Raw genomic sequence first — 22,156 nt, forward strand, 5'->3', positions numbered from 1 at the left:
TCAGTCCCAAGCATAAGTGGGCTGTTAAGTGGCTAACTGCCAAATTATATGAGTTAGTGATGAAAGCTTCAAGTTCAAACCAACTTACCTGAAACAGTGAGTCCAAATCACTGCATCATCAGTGCAGTCCCTTGAATTTCTGTAGGCATGTCTACATGTGCATTAATGTGCCTTAAATTAATACCTACAGGCATTTATACACGTACCTTTGTCTGCTGTGACATGCCAAAAATCCAGCGCATCAAAGCAGACTCAATTAATCGAGTCTGTGGAGCACATGAACTGATGTGCCTGGCGCTGCATCACATACATTTGTATAAATAGTGAAATGCGCATCAGCACACAGAAAATGGCAGCGGTGCACCTTAAAACGAAAACACCTTTGATGTGTTTTAGGTTACAAGAGCACCACCAGCATTTTCTCAGCGCTGACATGCATTTCGCCATGTATACAAATGTATGCACTGCAGCACATGCATGTGTATAAATACCCTCCAATATGGGGTACTAAATTAATGCACATTAGACTTACCTAATGTGCAGTAGCTCATTTGCACCGTTTTTAAGTGACACTTAATATGCAGTAGACTATTTTACTGAGCATTAGCGTAATGTCATAGTTTTTTACGTGATGCTTTAATGCTCATTAAAATAATCTACTGGGGCATTTGTGGACGACATTTTAAAGCGGGTTTACAGCAAGTTAAATGTCTTTTGCACTGCTTTAATGGCATTGCTGTTTGCACGTCCAGCAGCGTATTGCGTGTTAATTCCAGCCGCTGTAGCACATTTGGCGGCGTAATGCGCCTTAAATGACTGGGACGCAGCATATGAGTTTGGGGCACTGCAAAGTAAAACACATCCGAGCAGTTTTAGTTTCCTAAACTAAAGTTTCCTCCGAGCTGTGGAGGGAAGCACTGGGCTCCATGTGGCTCAGGGACTGTGCAGGCAGCCCAGCAGCAGCCCGGGAAGGCAGGCTCCACAGAAGGGGGTGGAAAAAAAGCAGCACGCCTGATCTTTTTTTTTCCCCCTCCGGAGCCTGCCTGCCTGAGCTGTGCAGGGCCCTGGTGTTTCCTTCTGCGGCTGCACTGCCCCCCGGGACTGCCTGAACCGGGTGCCTGTAGGTGGGAGCCACCGGGGGTGAGGGGGCTGCCACTGCCACAGAGGGAAGCACCAGCCCCACCCTGCATCTCAGGGAGTACTCTGCCCACCAGCAGCTCGCTCTCCCCTCCCCACCACTGGAGAGGCAGGTAAGGATCAGGCAGCAACATGGGTGTACACAACACAGGGGTTTACTTCACTCTAAATTGAAGCTTTTTTAAAAACCACCACTTCAATTTAGGGAAATAAAACCCTGTATTGTGTACAAATGCCCCTGAGCATTAAAGCACACTTCAAGACGCTCCCTGTGACATGTAAACTGCATTCTTTACAGAGTATGTGTGGGGCAGTGGGGGTGGGACATTGATGTAAATTTAAAACTCAAAACCACATCTAATCTGCATGACCACTAAGAAACAAAAACCTCTTTTGTAAGAATATGTGTTTGTCTAAGTGTCCTTTGTGGCAGAATGCCTCCCCTGTCTCTCCCCAAAAACTCTGTTTGGTGACAGTTTGGTTAACATGGTCACTGCAAAGGGCAGACTCCTCTGCCCCATCTCTTCAGGTGACTCTGAGTTATAACCTGAGCTGGATACATTCCTGAGGAAGTGGGGAAACCTGCTTCCTCTGCCTAGGTGACTGGAATCACATACCTGGGTTGGGGGCTTAAACTCCCTATTGTTCTAAGCAATGCCAACCAGACTGGGAGGGGGCTAGAGAACCTGCAACCAGTGATGCATTTCAAATTGGTTGGCTGGCAGCCAACAGGTACTGGCCTCCATTGGACCAGGTAAATGAGGTCATAAGGGCTATATAAGTTAAAGACTGCCCAGGAGGAGGGGCAGTAGCCATGATGGAAACTCAGAGAGAGAGAAGCTGGACTATCTGAAACCTGCTCTCTCTCTCTTGAAACTCATGATCAATGAACTGCCTGCCTCCAGAGGGAATCTCCACCTGCCTCTGGATGATGCTCATAAATAAACTGCCTGAGATCTAACTAGATATATAGCTTGCAGTAACTCAGATGCATGATCAAAGGCTACCCAGCCATGCCAGTTTGCTCTGTGGGATTTCTCTAATATTGCTCAACCCTGTACCCTATTCCAAACCTCCTTCCTCCTTGTAACCAATAAACTTCTCCTTGGTACCTAGTGTGGGAGTGGGTCTAGATTATGCCTTGGGGTCTCCTTGGTTCAGCTGACTAAGGGAGACCACTATTTGTGCTTCAGACTGAGGGAAGCATCCCAGGATCTTGGAGTGGGTTGAGTACCCTCAAGGACTACCAGGCCTGTGTTTCCCAGGGGGCACAGGGCCAGAAACAGTCCAGACCCTGGGTGGTGGCAGCGTTAGCCCGGGCTAGCGGGTGTGCACCAGGAAGGGAGTCAGTCAGATGTGAGGCGCCCCCAGGGAGGCACTCGGAGCCTGGAAGATGGTCAGGCACAGTGAGGCAGGTGGCTCAGTGCAGGAGCACCCCCTACTGGCCTGCCACATCCTTGACCAAAACTTTCAGAAGAAGGTGTTTATTGGTGGTGCTTTATCTATGCATGGCTGGGTTTATTTTTGCAGCAAGCCCAGGAACATAATTCTAGGTGCCCATTTCCATCAAACTCCTGATTTAGTATGGATGGAGGGCACACAGGGTCTCAGGAGCTACTTAACGTCCAGGCCCATGGACCTATAGATCTCAATCCTGTTAACATTCATGCCCGTGCTTGACTTTTATGCACTTGGAGAGACTTTAAGCTCAAAAGGTGCTTTTCAAATACTTCCATAACCATTTTCAAGACTTGAATCTATTTCTTGCAAATTATTTAAGATTTCTTGCTATAAGGACCCAATTCCAAAACCACTGATGACAGATGATATCCTCCAATTGATTTCAGTGGGTTTAGACCAGGCCTGAAATGAATACTGTTAATGTAATTTGAATTTCTGTATGGCTTTTTGTTTTACAACAGCATCGGGTTCACACTATTCTGACTGCAGACCTGGTCATTGTGATGAAACGAGGGAACATTTTGGAATACGATACTCCAGAGAACTTACTCTCCCAGGAAAATGGCATCTTTGCTTCTTTTGTTCGGGCTGACATGTGAAGGGTCACTAGATTGCATGCTGTATTTTTAATACCTTATTTTTAAAAAAAACATGAAATTTAAATATTTTCTATTGGAAGTAGTGTCACTTTAGTCTTTTCAAATATTTTTTTCTGCACGTTTCTATCTTTAAATAATAAAACCCATTGCACTACATGTATGTCTCAGAGCAATAAAAATGTCACTTTACCAAATGCCATTAAGCTTCTCACATGTAAATTTGCAACAGTTTGACTTCCTGAAAATTTGGCATTTTCCTTGGATGTTGTTAGTACAGTTTTTTGTTGTTGGTAACATGCAAAAGAATGCTGCCTTTTAGGAACTGAATATGGTACATTGGAACCAGTGATCAAATAATGTAATGTGTCATGGGAGCTAAAGAGCACCAGGAATATCTACCCCTAGAAAAAGAATACTGTATATAACACTTAGGGTGCTGACACAAGTAAGTGACATTTTGTCACACGATGAGCCACTCAAAGTGCTGTACAGTCATGCCCTTACAGGAGAGCATGGTGCTTTAAAAGGGCCCAATCCCATGACAGTTTGAACCCTCATTATTTGAGGGTTCAGATGAAGGCACTACAAAGCAGAGTGTCATCATTAACTTGTGTCAGTGTGTGCTGGGAGTAGGGCCTGCTCCTCACACTGTCTTCAGCACGGGAGGAAGGGGAAGGGAGGCCCCCCACTCCAATCCAGCTGCCCCACCCTCCAGCATCAGCTGGGCAACCCCCAAACTGAGCTCTCTCTGCTCCCTTCCCCCCTCCCATTTTGAAGACAGCAGCAGGGCTTGGAGGTGTGTGGTTAGGGGACAGCAGCTGCGGACTTGCAGCCGCTCCAACTGCAGCTCAATCTCCCAACCCCAGGGACCCAATAGCAAATGTCTGTTGGGTCAGGGGGATCACTGTAAATCAGGGTGCTTCCTATAAAGTGCCATGAGTTACAGTGGGGAGCTTCACTTCAGTCTGCGCTCTTAGTGCAATCTGATGCATTCCAAAGGTGTAAACTTTGCCTAGAGTCATATCTTCGAGCTAAAGTTAAAAAATATTCTCTTGAGAGCAGGAGTTATAGAACAAATGATTTCCACCAGAGGTAAATAAATTTCTCCTCTCTTCCATGTCAGTTCATATGCACTATTTGGAATCCTGATGGACTCCGCTTTTTAAAAGCAATGGCAGTTGCCATCCACAAAGCTGTGTATAAGCTTTATATAAGCTTCCCCGTGTTATAATGGATGAGACTCTTTCTGAAGTGCATATATATTTTTATTACAAGGTAGTGTAGTATTCAGATCTTGCCCAGGAATCTACTCTTCCTAATGGTAATGGCCAGGAAACATCAAAAGGACAAGATAAAAATCAGTATCTGAAAAAAATTAGTGTTTAGTGTTGCTGGTTGGATGGCTTTTGAAAATGAAAGGGCACATTCATCCCAGGATTATATTGGCTTCAGTAGGTTTACCCTGGGAATGAACTTCACTCAATATGGTAAGACTTAGTATTAGAGGAAATGTAGTTTAAGTATACTGATATTGGCACCCATTTTAAAAAAAAAATTAGTTGAAATATTCAGATCTTATATAAGGCATGTTCCTGCAATTAGACAATCATTAGTACCTGGGCATCAATTTTAACCTTTTTATCATGAACCACCTTTTATTCCCCCTCCAAACCTCAAAACACTCTTCACATACCTACCACTTTCATACCTTGGCCTGGATGATATGATTTTCAAAGCAAGGTAGAGGATTTAGATGCATCTTAATTTTGCTCAGCCCCTTAACACTGCTTTGGGAATCTCATCCAGATATCTCTCTACAGATGATTAATGGTTAGAAATAAATTCTGCACTTGGAACAATGAACATAAATCTCTGTGTATTAAGAGGAGTGTTATACATATGCTTCCAAAATAGAATTTGGAACATAATCTATCCTACTGCCAGAACTACTCAATGTAAATCATAATCATGAACTACTGTATGTCTAGGAAGGACATCCTGTATGCAGGATAAGCATGTTGTTATCATGACTTATTAAAATAATTAAAATTTAGAAATTGAACCCAGGGAGAAATTGATCTGAATCTTTTTTAATTTGAGGTGTTTAAATATTGCAGATTTATCCTGGTGGAGTGAAAAAGAAGAAAAAACCCCACAATATTTTATAATTGCTCTGATCTCTCTCTACTATTATAAATCAGAGTGCATAGCATATGTAAGCAACCAAAGATCACTTTAACATTTTATAAGAGAAAGTATTTCTGATTCTTTCCCATCTACTGTATGTTGTTCCTCAAGTTTTGAGAGGCAAAGGGCCCAAATCATTGTTGGTTTAAATCCATTTACTTCATTGATCTTACACTAGGAATTAATTGGATTCACTATACTTAGATTCAGAATTAAAGTGAAGAATAGATATTGTTTGTTGAACTTGCTTGATGCAACAGAATTAAATTTACTGTTTTGTTTTAGTATGTCAGGGGCTGGGAAATACCTCCCAGCATAGCTAATCCATCTCAATTCACAAGCACAGGACTGCCGCAGTATTTTCTAACTGTGGTGAAATCTGCGGTGATAATTGTAACATGTGAATGAGGCACAGCAGTTTACTTTCATTTCTTAAGAAATAAAATCCTACTGAATGTCCAAAGACAGACAGGAAGTCTCATGAATTACCATTGACTTATTTGATCATAGAATCATATCATAGAATCATAGAAGTAGGGTCGGAAGGGACCTTGTAGATCTTCAAGTCTGACCCCCTCCCCTGCCTGGGCAGGAGGGAAACTGGGCTCAAGTGACCCCAGCCAGGTAGGCATCGAGCCGCTTCTTAAAGACCCCCAGGGTAGGAGCCAGCACCACTTCCCTTGGAAGTTGGTTCCAGATCCTAGCCGCCCTAACTGTGAAGTAGTTCTTACGGATGTCTAATCTAAACCTACTCTCCAACAACTTGTGGCCATTATTCCTTGTTATCCCGGGGGGCGCTAGGGGAAACAAGGTCTCCCCCAAACCCTTCTGGTCCCCCCCCCCCAGTGAGTTTATAGACAGTCACAAGGTCCCCCCTCAGCCTTCTCTTGTGAAGGCTGAACAGGTTCAGGTCCCGTAGCCTCTCATTGTAGGGTCTGCCCTGCTGTCCCCGGATCATGCGGGTGGCCCTCCTCTGGACCCTCCCAATGTTGTCCACATCCCTCTTGAAGTGGGGTGCCCAGAACTGGACACAGTACTCCAGCTGTGGCCTGATCAGTGTCGCGTAGAGGGGGAGGATCACCTCCTTGGACCTACTTGAGATGCACCTTTGGATGCACAATAGGGTCCGGTTAGCCCTGCCGACCATGACCTCACATTGTCGGCCCATGTTCATCTTGGAGTCAGTAATGACTCCAAGATCCCTTTCTGCCTCCGGGCTCTCAAGAAGGGAGTTTCCCATCTTATAAGTGTGCTGCCGGTTACTACTGCCCAAGTGCAGCACCCTGCACTTGTCCGTATTGAAACGCATCCTGTTTTTGTTAGCCCACCCCTGCAACCCATCCAGGTCTTTCTGCAGTCTTTCTCTCCCTACTAGCGTGCCCACCTCACCCCAAATTTTGGTATCATCAGCAAATTTGAACAGGTTGCTTTTCACCCCGTCGTCCAAATCGCTGATAAAGAAATTGAACAGTGCGGGCCCAAGGACCGAGTCCTGGGGGACTCCGCTGCCCACTTCCCCCCACGTCGAATATGACCTGTCCACCTCCATACTCTCTGAGTACGGACACCCCGTCCGTACTCTCTGAGTACGACCCTTCAGCCAATTAGCAATCCATCTGACCATGTAGGCATCGATGCCACAGTCACCTAATTTTTTAATGAGGATGGGGTGGGAGACAGTGTCAAAGGCCTTGCTGAAGTCCAGAAAGACTACATCCACAGCGACACCTGCATCCAATGCTTTTGTGACCTGATCGTAAAAGGCAATCAGGTTGGTCTGACATGACCTGCCCCTAATGAAACCATGCTGATCTCTGCATTATAGCCACTGTGCCTTATATATTATGTCCTTACTAGAGGCATAAGATGAACTCGGCTTTTTGTATTTTCTGTTAATGAAGAAGGGTGCATTTGTACCAGCATTCTCAAGACATACCGTGGTTCTTGTTTGTTTTTCTGAACTGTGTTATTAGGAATGTTGCAAAATGTATGAAGTATATGAAATGAATTGTTTCTGTTTCTATTCTTTCTGTTTTCTATTGTTTCTGTTTTCTATTTAAGGTTCTTTTAGATGTATCCTTCCTTAAGAAGGAGCTCCATTGGTTGTAGAGGTTCATTCTCTCTGACTGGTTGTAGCACCACATTCCAAATTCTTCTGGGCAGTCCCTACTCTCTCCTCCTTCCTTCCATGATATCTCCTTACATCATACCCTACTTGAGACTCTCTCGTGTATTTTGGCGCACCTGCATACTCTCTGTGGTCTCCCATTCTCCCCTGACATGACTTCACACCTTCTCCTGCCTGACACAGTTCTCCACCCACTCCTCCCTTTGAGGCCTCCTCCTCTTTCTTTATATAACTCTACACCCTCTCTACTCCCTCTCCTGTTTTCTAGACATAACCGCACACTCTTTCTCTTCAGCATGAAGCTTATTAGATTTGCTTCCCATGCAGTAAACTAAACAAATCTTTAGTCTAGGTATTAAGGATAAATGTTATGCTTGAAATATGGAGCTCCTTCTTACAAAGACCACGTTTGAAATGGAGCACTGAAAAATATATATTATTTAATATCGGGGGGGAGGGAGGATCAGACTTCTGAGAAACGAAACCTTTAATGGCATTTTTCTGTCTTTTGTATTTTGTTTTTCTCCATTAGCTGTTTCTGGGAGGAGGGAGGTGAAACAAGAGGCATGAGATCCTTGGGAGTTAATGCACCTATCTGCAAGCCATGAAAATGTTTCTCAGCCTTGAGCTGTGACTGTTCTGGTATGGCTGTCATCCTTTGTGTTTTGAGAGACCTGAATCTATTCCCATTTTTGTTGCTGAACGAAAAGTACACAGTCACGCAAAACCAGGTCACATATACCAGGAGAATCCCATGAAATCATATATCCATTATTGTAGCACATTTTAAGTTTTAGTTTATTGTAGCACATTTTAACTCCATGGGTTATCAAAAACCATAAGCCTCAGCCACTATTTGTTATTTGCTCCTAGCAATAGGAAGTTGCTATTCCTTTAGTGAGCTGGTGCACATACTTTTTCAGTGGGCTAAAAAATCTCAGATTTTGAGATTCATCTGAGGAGGACTGCTTTGAGGCTGAATATGAGGATGAGAACCTCTTAAAATATAGTTTTGCCTCAACTGCTTAAATGCTGTTATTTTTATTCATTCTTTTGAAATTCAGGGAGCACTGATTAGCTCAGTTTTTATGCATTTCTTATGCTGAATCAAACCCTTAAAATGAGGGTTCCCAAAATTTGATCCATATGCCAAATGCAGCCTATGAGCCCTTTCAATGCACCCATGTGTAATAAGACTGGCCCTGAGAACAGCTGTGGTGTCCTCTTGCCATAAAACCAATCCTGCCTCAGTCCAAGCCCTCTGGGTAACCTTCTCTCTGTTTCACCTTCCATGCTGTGATGGACACTGTATTTTATATCGGGAGGTTGCCCCCCAGAGTTCGTGTGTGTGCTCATTGGATTCACGCTTGGCCTAGCTTCACCTGCTTCACCCAGTCCTCTTTGCAGCAACAGACCCAAAATCCACTACCCCACTGTGCTTTATTGGCAGGTATATCTCACTAATTGGTTGGACCCTACACATCCTGTCCATGTGCTCGAGCCCTAATGTGTCTTAAGGACATTAATTATGGTCTCCAGCTACCCCCATAGCCAAGCTCATACCTTACAGATCTTACTCTTATTTCCTTCACTGTGCCTCTGGCTGTATACTAGGTTTGGTCCACTGAATCCCTGACTCCTATCTCCAGCCTCCAAATTATTTAGCTTTAGCCCCACACATTCCTCTGGATCCCAGCCCCTTGTAGGACTCTATCCTGGCCTCAGTTCTCTATAACACTGAGTGCTTCCCAGGCACCCCACCTATGGCCTCCATCTGCCCTGTAACAACTTCCAAACCTCCAGGAAGAAACAGACACTAAGGCTGCTTGCAGACATTAGAAAAAAACACAAATGACACTTTAAACTCTGCACGCCGAGTCCAGCACAGGCCCAGAAGAGGTGTTAGCTTGCCCGACATCTGTACAGATTGGGAGTTTTAATGGGGCTTTTTCGGCACTTTTATCTAATAGCTGATTAAATCATCCATCTTTAGATAAAAGTGCCAAAAGCCCTACTGAAGCGCCTAATCTATACAGGCGCTACAGAGCTGGGTCGAAGTAATGCACTGCTGCTTCTGGTAAAGCATGGGGGGGGAGGGGGTTGTTTTGTTTTTTATGTCTACAAGCAGCCCAAATGTTTAAAACCCACTCTGGGGTCACTGTACTGTTGCAAGAGTCTCATCCCCACTCACTGTGTCCATGCCAACCCCGTAAATACCTTTCCTGGCCCACAGCTTGGTTCCTGGCAGCCTGAGCTGGCAGGAGCCCATCTCCTTGCAGAGTTCAGGGCCATGCAGACCCCTCTCCCTCACGAACCCAGGTTTATATCCTTTAAGGTTTACCTCTTCCAGTTAGGTGTTCCCCTGACTGGTGTCAGGTTAATGAGCAGCCCGCTGTTTTCCAAGCTGAACTTCCCTTGTTCCCTTCTGTCTACCTGGAACTCTGCACAATTGTCCCATTGCCCTGCAGCTAATTCCTAAGTAGTTATTTGTAGGTCCTGTCTTTCGGCTGCGTCTGTTGCATCCTTTCTGGCAACTAGCTTTACTCCAGCTGCCTGCATCTGCCTGCAGAGTTTTTTCCTGCATTTCCTCTCCCTTAAAGTAACAGGGGCTAGAAGATCCCTGTAACAGCACCACCTATGACTATCTCTCTGAGATAGCTCTTCAGGGGTGAAACTTTGGGGCCCCCTGCCTTAAATTCTTATTCAGGATGACATTTACCCCTCTCCTACCAAGTTTTAGCAAGACTGAGGCTAATCTCATTTCATTCTATATTAAGTATCACAAGTGATTTGTTACTTTCAGGAAAAAATGACTTCAAGGCTAAGTACAGACAGTCAAAAAGTCTGAGGCTGAATTGATTCAGTCTTTGCAAGTTAGTCTAAGCTGTAGAAATTAAACTGAGAAACAACTGGACAGACATTCACTTTTGATACACAGCCATGATTTCTTGATTTCAGTGAAATCTGGGAAATCATGAATTGAGTAGGTCCCTATTTATTATTGGAGGTAGTGGCTGGGGTGCTAGGCACTATGTATTCGCACATAATGGATGTGGCCCTAAAGAAAATATTATGCACACAAAATATTCATCCATTTAAATGGATTATAAACCCAAGTAATCAATTGCTTGTATTTATTAGAAATCACTTTTTTGTTTTGAAGCACTGAGTTCCATTTTGGGGTGATTTCAGCTAGCCTGCTGAAAAATTCCCTCTGTCACTCCAATGGGAGACGGTGTTTTCCATTACCTCTTGACCTGAAGTGTCATATAATAATTCAGCGTACAGTTAAGAAATGGCCTGTTTCACTGTAGAAGTTGCTGCCTTTCACTGCTGGGTAAATATATTCCTATTTCAGTATATTAATCATTTTAGATAGAGAAACACTTAATATATTTATTATGTCTTTGGGATAAAAGTCCTCAGCAGTGCCAGTGAGAACTGGCTGTAAGTATGTCTCATTGCTAGCTCATGCCAGTTCTCAACTCTCTATCAATTTATTTGAGGGTTTTCTGGCTGTACCAGTTTACACGCCATAAATATTACTTAAATGGTTGGTAAAATATTTAACCACATAACTAGGGAATTAAAGCAGTTTATTGTAAATGACATGGCCTAGAACCAACACTCTCTCCACTATCATATTTACACAAGCTCAGATGTTGCATATTTTTAGACTGTATGGGGGGCTATGATTAAAATAAAGTATTTTCACTGCAGCCCACTAGGCTCCTTTACCAGATACAGGAAATAAGATATTTTATGGGCTCATGAAGGCATGAATTTTTTTGGTTAACAGCCACCTGTTTCCCTGCACTGCAAGCAGTACCCAGAGGGCTTTGAATTAGTTGGCTCTTCCACAATATGATCTTAAGATAAAAGAAGACCATACTGTCTCCTATAAAGGGCTTGTTGCCACTAACCCTGACTCTAAAGACAGCCAACACAAATCATTCACACACACATAGGAAAGGTGGGACTAGAAACAAGAAGGTTCTTAGAGATGCAAACATCTACGTCATCACAGCTTAGGCTAAAGAAATCCTTTTTTAGGTAGGGATGGGTGCCTTAACCATAATGCACAGTAATCCCTAAAATATGGAATTCAAGAAGCCAGAAAAATTCCATTAGGAAAATAAGCCAAGCTGAGTAGGTGTCGTAGTTTCATAGTTGATAGGGTCGGAAGGCACTTGAGCAGATCATCAAGTCCAACCCTCTGCCGTGGCAGGAAAGAATGCTGAGGTCAGATGACCCCGGTTAGGTGATTATCTAGCCTCCTTCTGAAGACCCCCAGGGTAGAAGTGAGCACCACTTCCCTTGGCAGTTGGTTCCAGATCCTAGCCGCCTTGACTGTGAAATAGTGCCTCCTGATGTCTAGCCTGAACCTACTCTCAGTCAACTTGTGGCTATTATTCCTAGTTACTCCTGGTAGTGCTCGGGGGAACAGGGACTCTCCCATTCCCTGCTGGTCCCCCTTGGCAAGTTTATAGATGTCCACCAGATCCCCTCGCAGCCTTCTCTTGTGGAGGCTGAACAGGTTCAGGTCCTGTAGCCTCTCCTCGTAGGGTCTGCCCTGCTGCCCCCTGACCATGAGAGTGGCCCTCCTCTGGACCCTCTTGATGATGGCCACATCCCTCCTGAAGTGCAGCACCCAGAACTGGATGCAGTACTCCAACTGTGGGCTGACCAGTGTTGCACAGAGGGGGAGGATCACTTCTTTGAACCTGCTCATGATGCATCTGTGGATGCATGACAAGGTGTGGTTACCCTTACTGACCGTGTCCTCACATTGGTGGCCCATGTTCATCTTGGAATCAATAATGACTCCAAGATCCCTTTCTTAGGGACTGAGAACTGCTGAGTGGACTATGTTTCAAACAATATTGAACAGTGGTGATGTGTAGGGGGCATACGGGGGTGCACATACATCCCCTGAGAGCACCAGTGCATCCCCTGATTGGCCGCGCTCACCACTTAGGCCAGGGGTGAGCAAAATTTTGCCCGCAGGCAGGATTCAGCCCATGAAGCCATTCTATCCGGCCTGTGGGGCCCCTAAAAAATTCAGAAAATTAATATTTATCTGCCCTTGGTTCCTATAAAAAATGACAGGAACCAAGGGCAGTAGGACCCAGGGGAAGCCCCACAGGCTCCCACAACAGGAGGGCCTGCCCAGCCCCACCCCCCCAGCCGGAAGCCCCAGTGGGGGCTTCTGGCTTGGGAGCACGTGGCTGCCCCACGCTGGATCCTCAGGTAAGGGGAAAGGGTTGGGGGGAAGGGCAGGGGAAGACCCCAGGCAGGGAAGGAGGCTGGGGAAAAGCTGAGCACGGGTGGGGGCAAAGCAGTCCCTCACCTGTCCCGTGGCCAGCACCCCGCGCTGCAGGCGCTCGCAGCCTGTGGGGCTGTCTGGAGCAGGCAGAGGCAGCCCCACACGGGCTGCAAGTGGCTGCAATGCAGGGTGCCAGCCACAGGGTGAGCAAGGAGCTGCTTTTCCCTGCACTCAGCACCAGCTTGTAACCCAGCCCCACCGCCAGCCTAGGCTCCAGGCCGGCTGCAGCACCCGTTTGCCATGCCGGGCAGTGTTGGCTACTGCTGCCTGCCCGGAGCTCGTGTGCTGAGCAGCCCAGAGATGGCAAACACTGCCCGGTGCGGCAAGTGGGGGGACCATAGCTGCTGTCGCTACACAAAGCCCTGATGGGTGAGGCCAGAGCCCATGCAGGGCCCAGGCTGGTAGTGGGGCTGGATTATAAGGTGGTGCTGAGCATGTCGGTGGCGAGAAAGCAGCCCCTAGCGCACCCCATGCCTGGTGCCCTGCGCTGCAGCTGCTTGCAGCCCATGTGGGGCTGCCTGTGCCTGCTCCAGACAACACCACATGGGCTGCAAGTGGCTGCAGTGTGGGGCGCCGGCCAGGGGTGGGGGAGGGGCCGCTTTTCCCCACGCTCAGCACCAGCTTCTTCCCTGCCAGCGAGCATGGGGTCAGGGCTGTGCACTGCCCCACACCTGTACTGCGGAGCTGGGGGCCACTGGGTGTGACTAGGTGCGGGAGCCACTGGGAACACAGGGCCCATACCAGTGTCCCGGGGCCAGTGCTGGTGGGGCCCAGAGCAGGATGGCAGGAGCGCGGGGTCCCAGCTGGCAAGGGCTCTAAGGAGCTGGGCCAGCTCCCCCCTCTCCCTGCTGGTTCAGCCCAGCCCGGCTCCACAGACTCCTGTCACCCTGTGCTTCGCTTTGGGCCCCACCATTGCTGGCCCTGGGACATTGGCCCCAAGACATTAGGACATTGGTCCCAAGATGGTGACCAGGGGGCAAGGAACCTGTCAACGGGCGGGCCTACCCACGCGGCCCTTGACAGCCTGCCAAAACTGAGTAAGCGGCGCCCGAAATAATTGCCCACCCGACAGGTGACGGGCAGGGCAGGCAGGGGGGAGCGCCAGTGCCCCTCCTGCAAGCGCCAGCTGGGGAATAGAGTGCCCCGGCACTCCCAGAAGCAGCCACAGCCACAGCCACAGCCACTTCCAGAAGCAGCCACAGCGAGCGGCCACAGCGATCAGCTGTCTCAGGATTGGCCTCGGGGGGACCCCCCCGTCAGCGAGGTTGGCCGCAGAGGACCCCCCCCCCACCTCCGGTCACTGACTGGTCACTGGGGGGACACGTGCCTCCCCCCCCCGACTAAGGCAGTACCAGTCGCCCATGATATTGAAAGACCAAGAAATGTTGTTAACATAAGTGTAAGACATTATTTCACTCCGCCAGTAAAATATATCCTTGAGCAAAAGAATAGGATAGGAAACCTAAGCAAATTAAGTCCTGGGAAAGAGATTTGGGGAAAGAAAATGAGAGCAATGGAGAGAAATATGGGAGTGGGGTTATTCATCTTCCATATGTTTTATACAAAGAAAAGTTATATAGAACATTCCACAGATGGTACAGGAACATATATGGGTAACACTAGTATTTGACAGAGCTACTGCACAAAGATCTTTAAATGTATATACCTCAACACAGACTGCTAATCCACAGCTAGCAAAATTATTTTCTCAGCTAATGTAAAATATATGAGAATTCTGCTTGGCTCAACATGTAATAAATATTTGTTATCTATTAGGGCTGCGCAAAACAGCACCGTTCCATTTTGACTTTCATTTCAACGTTTTGATGGGACAGTGTTTCGTTTTGAGTTTCATTTAGTTTCAAAAGCACTGCTCCATTTTGTTTCGTCAAAACTGTTTCACTATTTTGACGTTTCACCCATAGGCTATAATGGAGTAGCATGAAACTGCTTATAGCTTTGTCATTTCTTGCCTGATTCAGATGAAACTTGCAGGGATGGTAGCCCCTTCAGGTGCAGGGGTTTCTGGGAAACTGCACCTCAAAGTCTTGAAAGCAAAACTCAGTCTGTTCCACTTGGGGCAAAATAACCCTCCCTGGCTTCTCCCAGATCTGCAGCCAGGGTGAGCTAGAGCCTGGGGCCAGCACGTGTCCTGGCCCCAGGAGTATAAAAACCTGCCCTGGCCAGCAGCTCAGGGTTACTTTCAAAGGCTGCAGCGAGGCATGTAGGCAGGGAGCAGGCAGAGCGCAGCTGTAGTTCACCCTTGCCCTGTGAAAATATCAGGGCCCCTCCCCCCCCGCAATACCTTGGCTACCCTGTGCCACAACTCTGAAGGAGCCACCAGGCTCCGACTGTCCCACGCCCCAGCTGGGCCAGTCATGGGGTGATCAGAGCTCAGTGGCTCATCCAGGGGCACGGTGCAGGGGAGCTGGGAGAGAGGAATGTGCCCTCTTTCTCAGCTCCCCCGTGGTACACACAGCAGCGGGAGCTGCCCGCCTATGCTCCTGGATGAGCTGCTAAGCTCCCAGGGCCCCATTCCCCATGAATGCTGGGCTGGGTCACTGAGCAATCCCCACAGTGCAGCAGGGAGCAGGGCAGGGGTGAATGATTAGCCCCTGCCCCTACTCTGCTCCCTCCTGCACTGTGGGGGTCTCAATCTGCCTCCCCCAAGCCCAGGCAGTCAAAAGAAACACTGGCATGCTGGGCCAGCTGCAATCCCAGCATGCCCCTCCCTCCTGCTCCAGCAAACTGCGACCAGGCTGCCCTGGCATTTGGGGGGGCTGAGCCCCATTAGCATCCCCCTTCTGCTGCCTATGCCCCTCCCCTGAAGGTTTACAAGTACTACCCCCCACCAAGTATTTACAAGTACTACCCTGCTGTGGAATTTTTTTTTGTGTGCAGCAGCTCATGTGCAGACACGGACTGGCTGGCTGCAGCACGATAGTGCTTCAGTGCCAGGGCAGCCTGCCAGCTAGCCCAGCATTAAAGCATCTTTGTACCCCAGCCAGCCCCTTTGCAGCACACTGAGCCTGATCAGAGCAGCCTTGAACTAGCAGAGGGCTAGTTGCGACCTGAGACTGGGGCAGCCCAGAACTAGCTGGGGCTGTTGCAACCTGGCCAGGTGCCTATGCAGATGTGCACTTGAGAGCTTTCCATGAGCAATAAACTGCAGAGCAATAAGCAGTTTATTGCTACCCCTTAAAGGCACATGTAGATGAGGCCACACTGGACTAGACTAAGCCTTTGCTTAATGCTTTGGTAAAGACCTCAGAGAGTAACATTAACCTCAGGAGAGTACGGATCATTAACTGTTAACTCTGAAAGCTTTTCTCCCTGGAGTGTAGCCCACTATAAACTCAGCGGTGAGAACTGCAGTAGACAGAAGGCTCTGCAGCCAGTAAACAAAAACAGGAACTGCCATAGCCAACCAGAGGGTAAAAGAGGCCAAGACAAAAAAAGTTGAGCAGCACAAGAGATGGAGAAAATGAATGTCATACCTAAAAACAGTACATAGACTCTCCATGTATGAGAAAGCTATGGCAGGTAAAGTGAAACTATAGCAGGCAATTTCTCAGGGCCTTGAGGGAAAATTTAGTCTGTGACAGGTAGGCAGAAGGTAGGGCAGGATGGCACCTTATACTAACTGATTCAGAGAGGTATGAACTTGAATCAGGTAGTAGGCAACCACCTATTTTGCCAGATGTGACAGGAGCATGTAACATCACAGACTTATGCTTGAGAGAACTTACACCAGAATGGGAAGAAAGTGCTATGCTGAAAGCCACCATTTTAGCCAAAACAAAGGAGTAAACCGAAGATCTCCACAGTTAACAAGCCAGGTTCTTAAGCTGAGAGTTGCTATGTGCTCATATGTATGGAGCTGAGAAGAAAACAAACAGCACTCACCTATCAGTGAGTAACACTACTTTACTAGAAAATAATATCCTGACAAAAACATTAGGTTGCCTCTGCCATGTATGGTTGTGAAATGTGTCAGCTGATCTGTGAAATTAAAGTCGAGACCTTTCTTTTCTAGCCACTATCTGATTCCTGAATCCTGGAAGAAACGAAGTATTGGACCACAAGACAGTGATAGACAGATAGCAAACAGATAATGTGTGGTATGTTTCAAATCCAAGCAGGTGTTGAGCATGGGCATAGCATGACGTAGTCACCTCTGCAGGGAAATTAGAGTTTTTGGCAGGAAGTGAGGATAAGGTATACTTTAGAACAAAGGACATATCCAAGTCCCTGGAGCAGAAATGGAGTCAGAGAACTTGAACCTAAAGGAGCTTGGATTTCATAAATCAGGTAACTCATGATTTAAGTGCATCAATCTATCATTTTTCTTATGTTCTGGTCATTGGCTATTATGCAGGCGAGAGATCCTTTGTGATTTGCAACCAAAAGGGTTTGCTAACAGCTCTCTGGCATGGTGAGAGAGTTACATGCCAGCTTCCCTTGTCTCCGTCATAGAGAAGAGTTAGTTGTTACCTTTCTCATTCACCAAGAAGCCCTCACTTTCCTCTCCAACACATACTGAAAAATGTACCCCTAATCCAGTCCAGTCTCCTATAAAAACCATCAGCAATGTTTCAGCTAAACAATTTACCAAATGAATAGGCTATGTGACAGTGAGACATGTAGCTCTGTGCACTCAAGAGAATAAGGATATCTCTATGTGCTGCAAGGCAGAGCAAAGTAGAAATACCCAAGCTCACTCTGCACATGCTAATTCCCAATCCAAAGGCAGTATAGCCACATTAGCACAGTGCTGCACCTACCCTAATAAGCCAGTCTTAATGGCAGAGTTAATTAGCCATGATGTAAACAAGCGCTAGTATAGTTTTCAGCTCCAAACCTGGAACTCACAGAGTTACTTTTGGTATGTTGGCACAGAATTGCCTTGGCTCCAGGAATATACACCTAAGGAGGTCATTAATATTGTGCATGGTGAGGAACGTTGGATGAAGATCTTTTGTGGTGCATTTAGGAGATGGGAACAAATACTCCTTGAAGCATGTTTGTAGTACCATTGTAAGCATTGTGAAGGTGATAAAGGATGCTGGACTTTTTCCTTAATTTATTTCCATGCTTTTGAGGATAAAAATAAATGCAAATGAGTTATGATGTAGCTTGCATTTTAAACATAAATATGTTTCAATTGGGAGGTCTTCAGTGTGGGGACTGTCTTTTTTTTGTGCTTGTACAGCAATTAGCACAGCTGCAGTTGGGACCTTAAAGCATTAAAAATAATGGTCTTCACTTGATCATTCAAGAACTCAAAATTACCTTCTGCTACATACAATGAAGCGCAAGTTGGTAATACTAAAATGCACCCTATCCACCTTGCTCTCTGTGATTTTCAGAGGTTCATAACTCAATCAAAACATGTTCTTACTTCCATCTCTTACTATAAGCTGTCCTGAGCCTTTGTTGGGAACTGCAGCATATAAACTTAATAAATTAATTAAATAAATAATAAAAAACTCTTCTCCATGAGAGCTATTTTCTCACCAGATTTCTGCTTTTTAAAATACCTGATGTTTCACAAATAGACCTATTGAAAAACAAATAGCTGAAAAAGTATTGTTAATAGGAAAAGCTTTTTTCCCCAAGCTCCATCTTATTAAGCAGTGCTTGAAATGCTTTTGCTTACACTAAATACAAATTCAAGTTTTGTATACAGATCAAACATGGAAAAGTTCAGCCAAAAAAGTGAGCATTTCAGAAATTATAAATGAAAATAAGAAATTGGAATGAAAACTTTTATACAGCTTTTTCGAAAGTGGTTTGTCCTGCTCCTGCTAAATTAATGGTAACTCCATGCAATTGTATAATGCACTTAGGGCCTGATTCATGGTTCTTGTGCACTGCTCCAGCAGCAGAGATGGGTAGCAAACCAGTCATATCTCACTTCTGGAGACTCCCATGAGAGCAAGGGATTTTCCCAAGCAATGCAGAGATGTCAAAATAGCTGTACATACACCATACAATAAGGACACTGGTGAGGGAGAAGATTAAGCTAGAGTGCTGCTTCAAATATTTCTTGCAGCCAGACAGTCTCTGAAAAGCCAACTTCTGCCAAACATAATTTAAAGCAGCCCTAAAATACTGCGCTACATTCTTTTTGCGCACAACCTGCTTGACCATAAAGGTGTTCCACAGCTCATTCCCAGCTTTGCTAGGTGGAACACAGGCTCTACCCACACATCTGGCCCATAACATTTGGCTGTGAACAAAAGCACCAATGAGATCAGCATGGATAAAAATGATAAATGTTCCCAAATCCTCCTGCTTCAAAGCACAAATGTATCTCTTGACTAGGTGAGGACGGAATTGCCCCTCTAGTGTGCTGTATTGCATAATAGACCAGGTGCATTTGGTATTTACCAAACACTAGTGAAAGCTACAAAGGAACCAGAGCAGGATGACTTAGCACAATGAGTTCCAGCTGCTTAAGATGTGCCAAAAATAATGCTTTGAACTCTGGGGAAGAATTCTACAGTAGCAGTCTGATTCTTTCTTTTCAATTCAGGACCATTAAATATACATACCCTTGGTACAAAATCCTCTCCAAAAATCAACAGCACAAGACAACTTGAAAAAGGAAAAATGTTAAGTTCTTCCTTCATACAACCACAGTGGCTGAGCTCTGCACAACTTGCATACCTCTCAAATAAATTCTCTGATCATTTTAATGACAAACAATCAAAGAATTGCCAAAAACACTACAAACTGTTTACCGGCTTTTCTTGGCAGCTTATGTTAGATGTAGCAAAGGGTCTTGATACTAGTCACATGCATTTTAATAAGAATTATTTTTGTCCTACTACTATTGCTGAATAAGACAGAAGAAAGCTGGTTTAAGATAATATCTACACTTAGTCTGCAGTTTCTGCTCTTTCATATGTCATGAATCTACTGCCAGTTCAATTGAGGTTCATCAACAAAAAATGAAGATGGCTCACCAGCACAGCATCACCTTGACAGCGTAGTACTGTATACATGACATCTTTGAAAGCCTGCAACGTGAATATACCTAAAATCAATGTGCAATTTACTTCAAAACTTGGGAGACATTCAGCACTACTGGCAAATGCTGAGGCATGAGCCATTGCTATATTTTGTGAGAAAACACTGTATACACTTTATCAAGAGCACAGTACAGTTGTTGTTGACTTTAACAAGAGTTGGATCAGATTCCACTCTAGCTATTAAAGAACAAGGCTTTCAGAGTTTAGTGCAGTAAGGCTTTGTTACAAATCAATTTTAGGCGGCTCAAGGAACTCTCAATCCCTGGATTGTCCATGCATTGAGACATGTAAACTACTTCTAAGCACCCTTTAGGCATCTTAAAGTGCCATCTCTCCAGGGAAGGTTTATCTCTGATCCCTGTTACCCAGCTGATGTTCCATGACTGTGTGGCCACTCCCTAGAGATAAGCTGCAAAAGTTACAGTCTTCCAGGATGCAGTCATTCTCCTGTTCTGTGTGGACAAACCTTCTACCCCCAGACCTCTACTGCCTAGCGAGTGGTACTGGCACCAAGCCAATTCCCCCTCCCAGCCCTGGGGTGTGGGTGACCTGGCTGGGCAGCTCTCAGGGGCACAGACCAGTCCAAGATGAAGGGCTAGGAGGGGTGGAAGGAGGAGTAAGGGGCAGGGGGAGGAGGGGGAGGGCAGATCAGGATTCTGTGAGTTATGGCTTCCCTCCCAGGACAGGGGCAGTAACCCCATGAGTTGCAGCTCCCCAATCACAATTTATTAAAATATGACTTTCTTAATTTACTTACTTTTTATTTCTTTTTAATTTCTTTTTAAATTTTATCTTTTAATGGCTTCAGTGACTGACTTTCTTTATTTCACTACCCCAGCCATCATTCCCACTCATTGCTTCTCCATCTCCCATTTCACTACTCAGTCCCCATCATTAAACTCTCCCCCTTCCAGCCTCATGCCCTCACCAACCCATCTCTCCAACCCAGCCCCACCTAGAGCAGGGATAGAAGCCTGCTCTGGCTTGCCAACTCTCTAGGGGCATGTCACAGGTTGTAGACAGTCAGAAGATTTTTAGCCTGAACATTCAACTACTCTAAACTTGAGTGACCACTAATGCCAATCAACATTTGAGAAGCTTAACGTGTAATGTGTAACAAAGCCCTGAAATTCTAGAGTGCTCAGTACCTCAGCAGGATTAGGAATTCTAATACTTGGCTGGACACAAACTCAAGTTGTTCCAGCATCTTGTTTCTAAGAACGGCCAGTGCCCAATGCTTCAGACAGGTATAAGAACCCCATGGTACACAAAATGTAGCCCCTGCCCCACAGTAGCTATCGTCTGGGTCTCCAGTTGAAGACTGACCTGATCCCTGAAGCATGAGGCAGAATCTCTATTCCACAATATGTTTGTTATTGTTGATTGTAATTGCTCTGTTTCCATAGAGTTTATCCTACCATAAACTGCTATGAAACATGCCAAAATCTGATCCCTAGATGGCATCTAACATAAAGTGTTTGAATTAGCTTTCAGAAAGCAACATGGTAAAGTCTGCCAAGATCACTGGTATTTCAACTGGCATATTTACCACTAAATCAGCAAAAAGTGCATAGCATGTTTAGTAAAGAAACAAGTAGGATGAAAGAACTGGATCCTAACCCTGATTACAAGCACTCCAAAAATCAGGAATGTTCTCATCCAGGATTTTGGTTTTGAACCTTTTCTAAGTAAAGTACAAATATATGTGTTTAAAATCTGTATGTCAATTGAAAAAGTGTGTCTGCTATTTGTTTTCCCTTGGAAGGTTGCATTTATGATACTAAGGACCTACCCTGTTTACAAAAAGCTCTTGGAGACATTTCTGTGAGATTTTCCCAGATATTACCTAAATTCCACTCTGAACTATGTGTGACAACTAAGCAAATATGTAGAAGGGCAAAGAGCAAAATTTTTTGAAACTGTTCTCTGTGGAGCAGTCATAAAGTGTCACATTGGAAAGTGTGTGGCATGCCCAAAATTATGTTTGATGTTCATTTAGTTTTCAAGGGGAGACACAAGACACAAGACTAACTCTACTGCACATTAGTGTGTCACGGCAAAAGCTGTGCTAATGCACTAATGTGCAGTACATTTAGTCTACTGCATATTAGCATCACCTAAAAGACATGTCAGCACTACTGTGAGGTAGCACTGATTATGGTGCACTAACTTAATGCACATGTAGACGTTCCCAGGAGGGAGTTGTTTATTGTTAATAAGATCTACAGAACTGAGGTACTACAGGACTGACACCCATAAGAGGCTTACCCAGGTAACTTTT

The 22,156-nt window shown here is 45.5% G+C and overlaps 1 protein-coding gene across 7 annotated transcripts in view; it reads left to right on the forward strand.

The window, feature by feature from the left end:
* Nucleotides 1–3,396, forward strand: part of ABCC9 (ATP binding cassette subfamily C member 9) — a 130,581-nt gene extending 127,185 nt beyond the window's left edge. For all 7 annotated transcript variants that reach the window (XM_059726592.1, XM_059726591.1, XM_059726590.1 and 4 more), the window contains one exon: nt 3,060–3,396. In XM_059726592.1, coding sequence (XP_059582575.1) covers nt 3,060–3,197 — 138 coding nt within the window. In that variant the 3' untranslated portion in view covers nt 3,198–3,396. The remainder of the gene's footprint in view (nt 1–3,059) is intronic.
* Nucleotides 3,397–22,156: the final 18,760 nt, after the last annotated feature.

The sequence above is a fragment of the Alligator mississippiensis genome, chromosome 4 (assembly GCF_030867095.1).
Source record: "Alligator mississippiensis isolate rAllMis1 chromosome 4, rAllMis1, whole genome shotgun sequence".
NCBI classification, from domain to species: domain Eukaryota; kingdom Metazoa; phylum Chordata; order Crocodylia; family Alligatoridae; genus Alligator; species Alligator mississippiensis.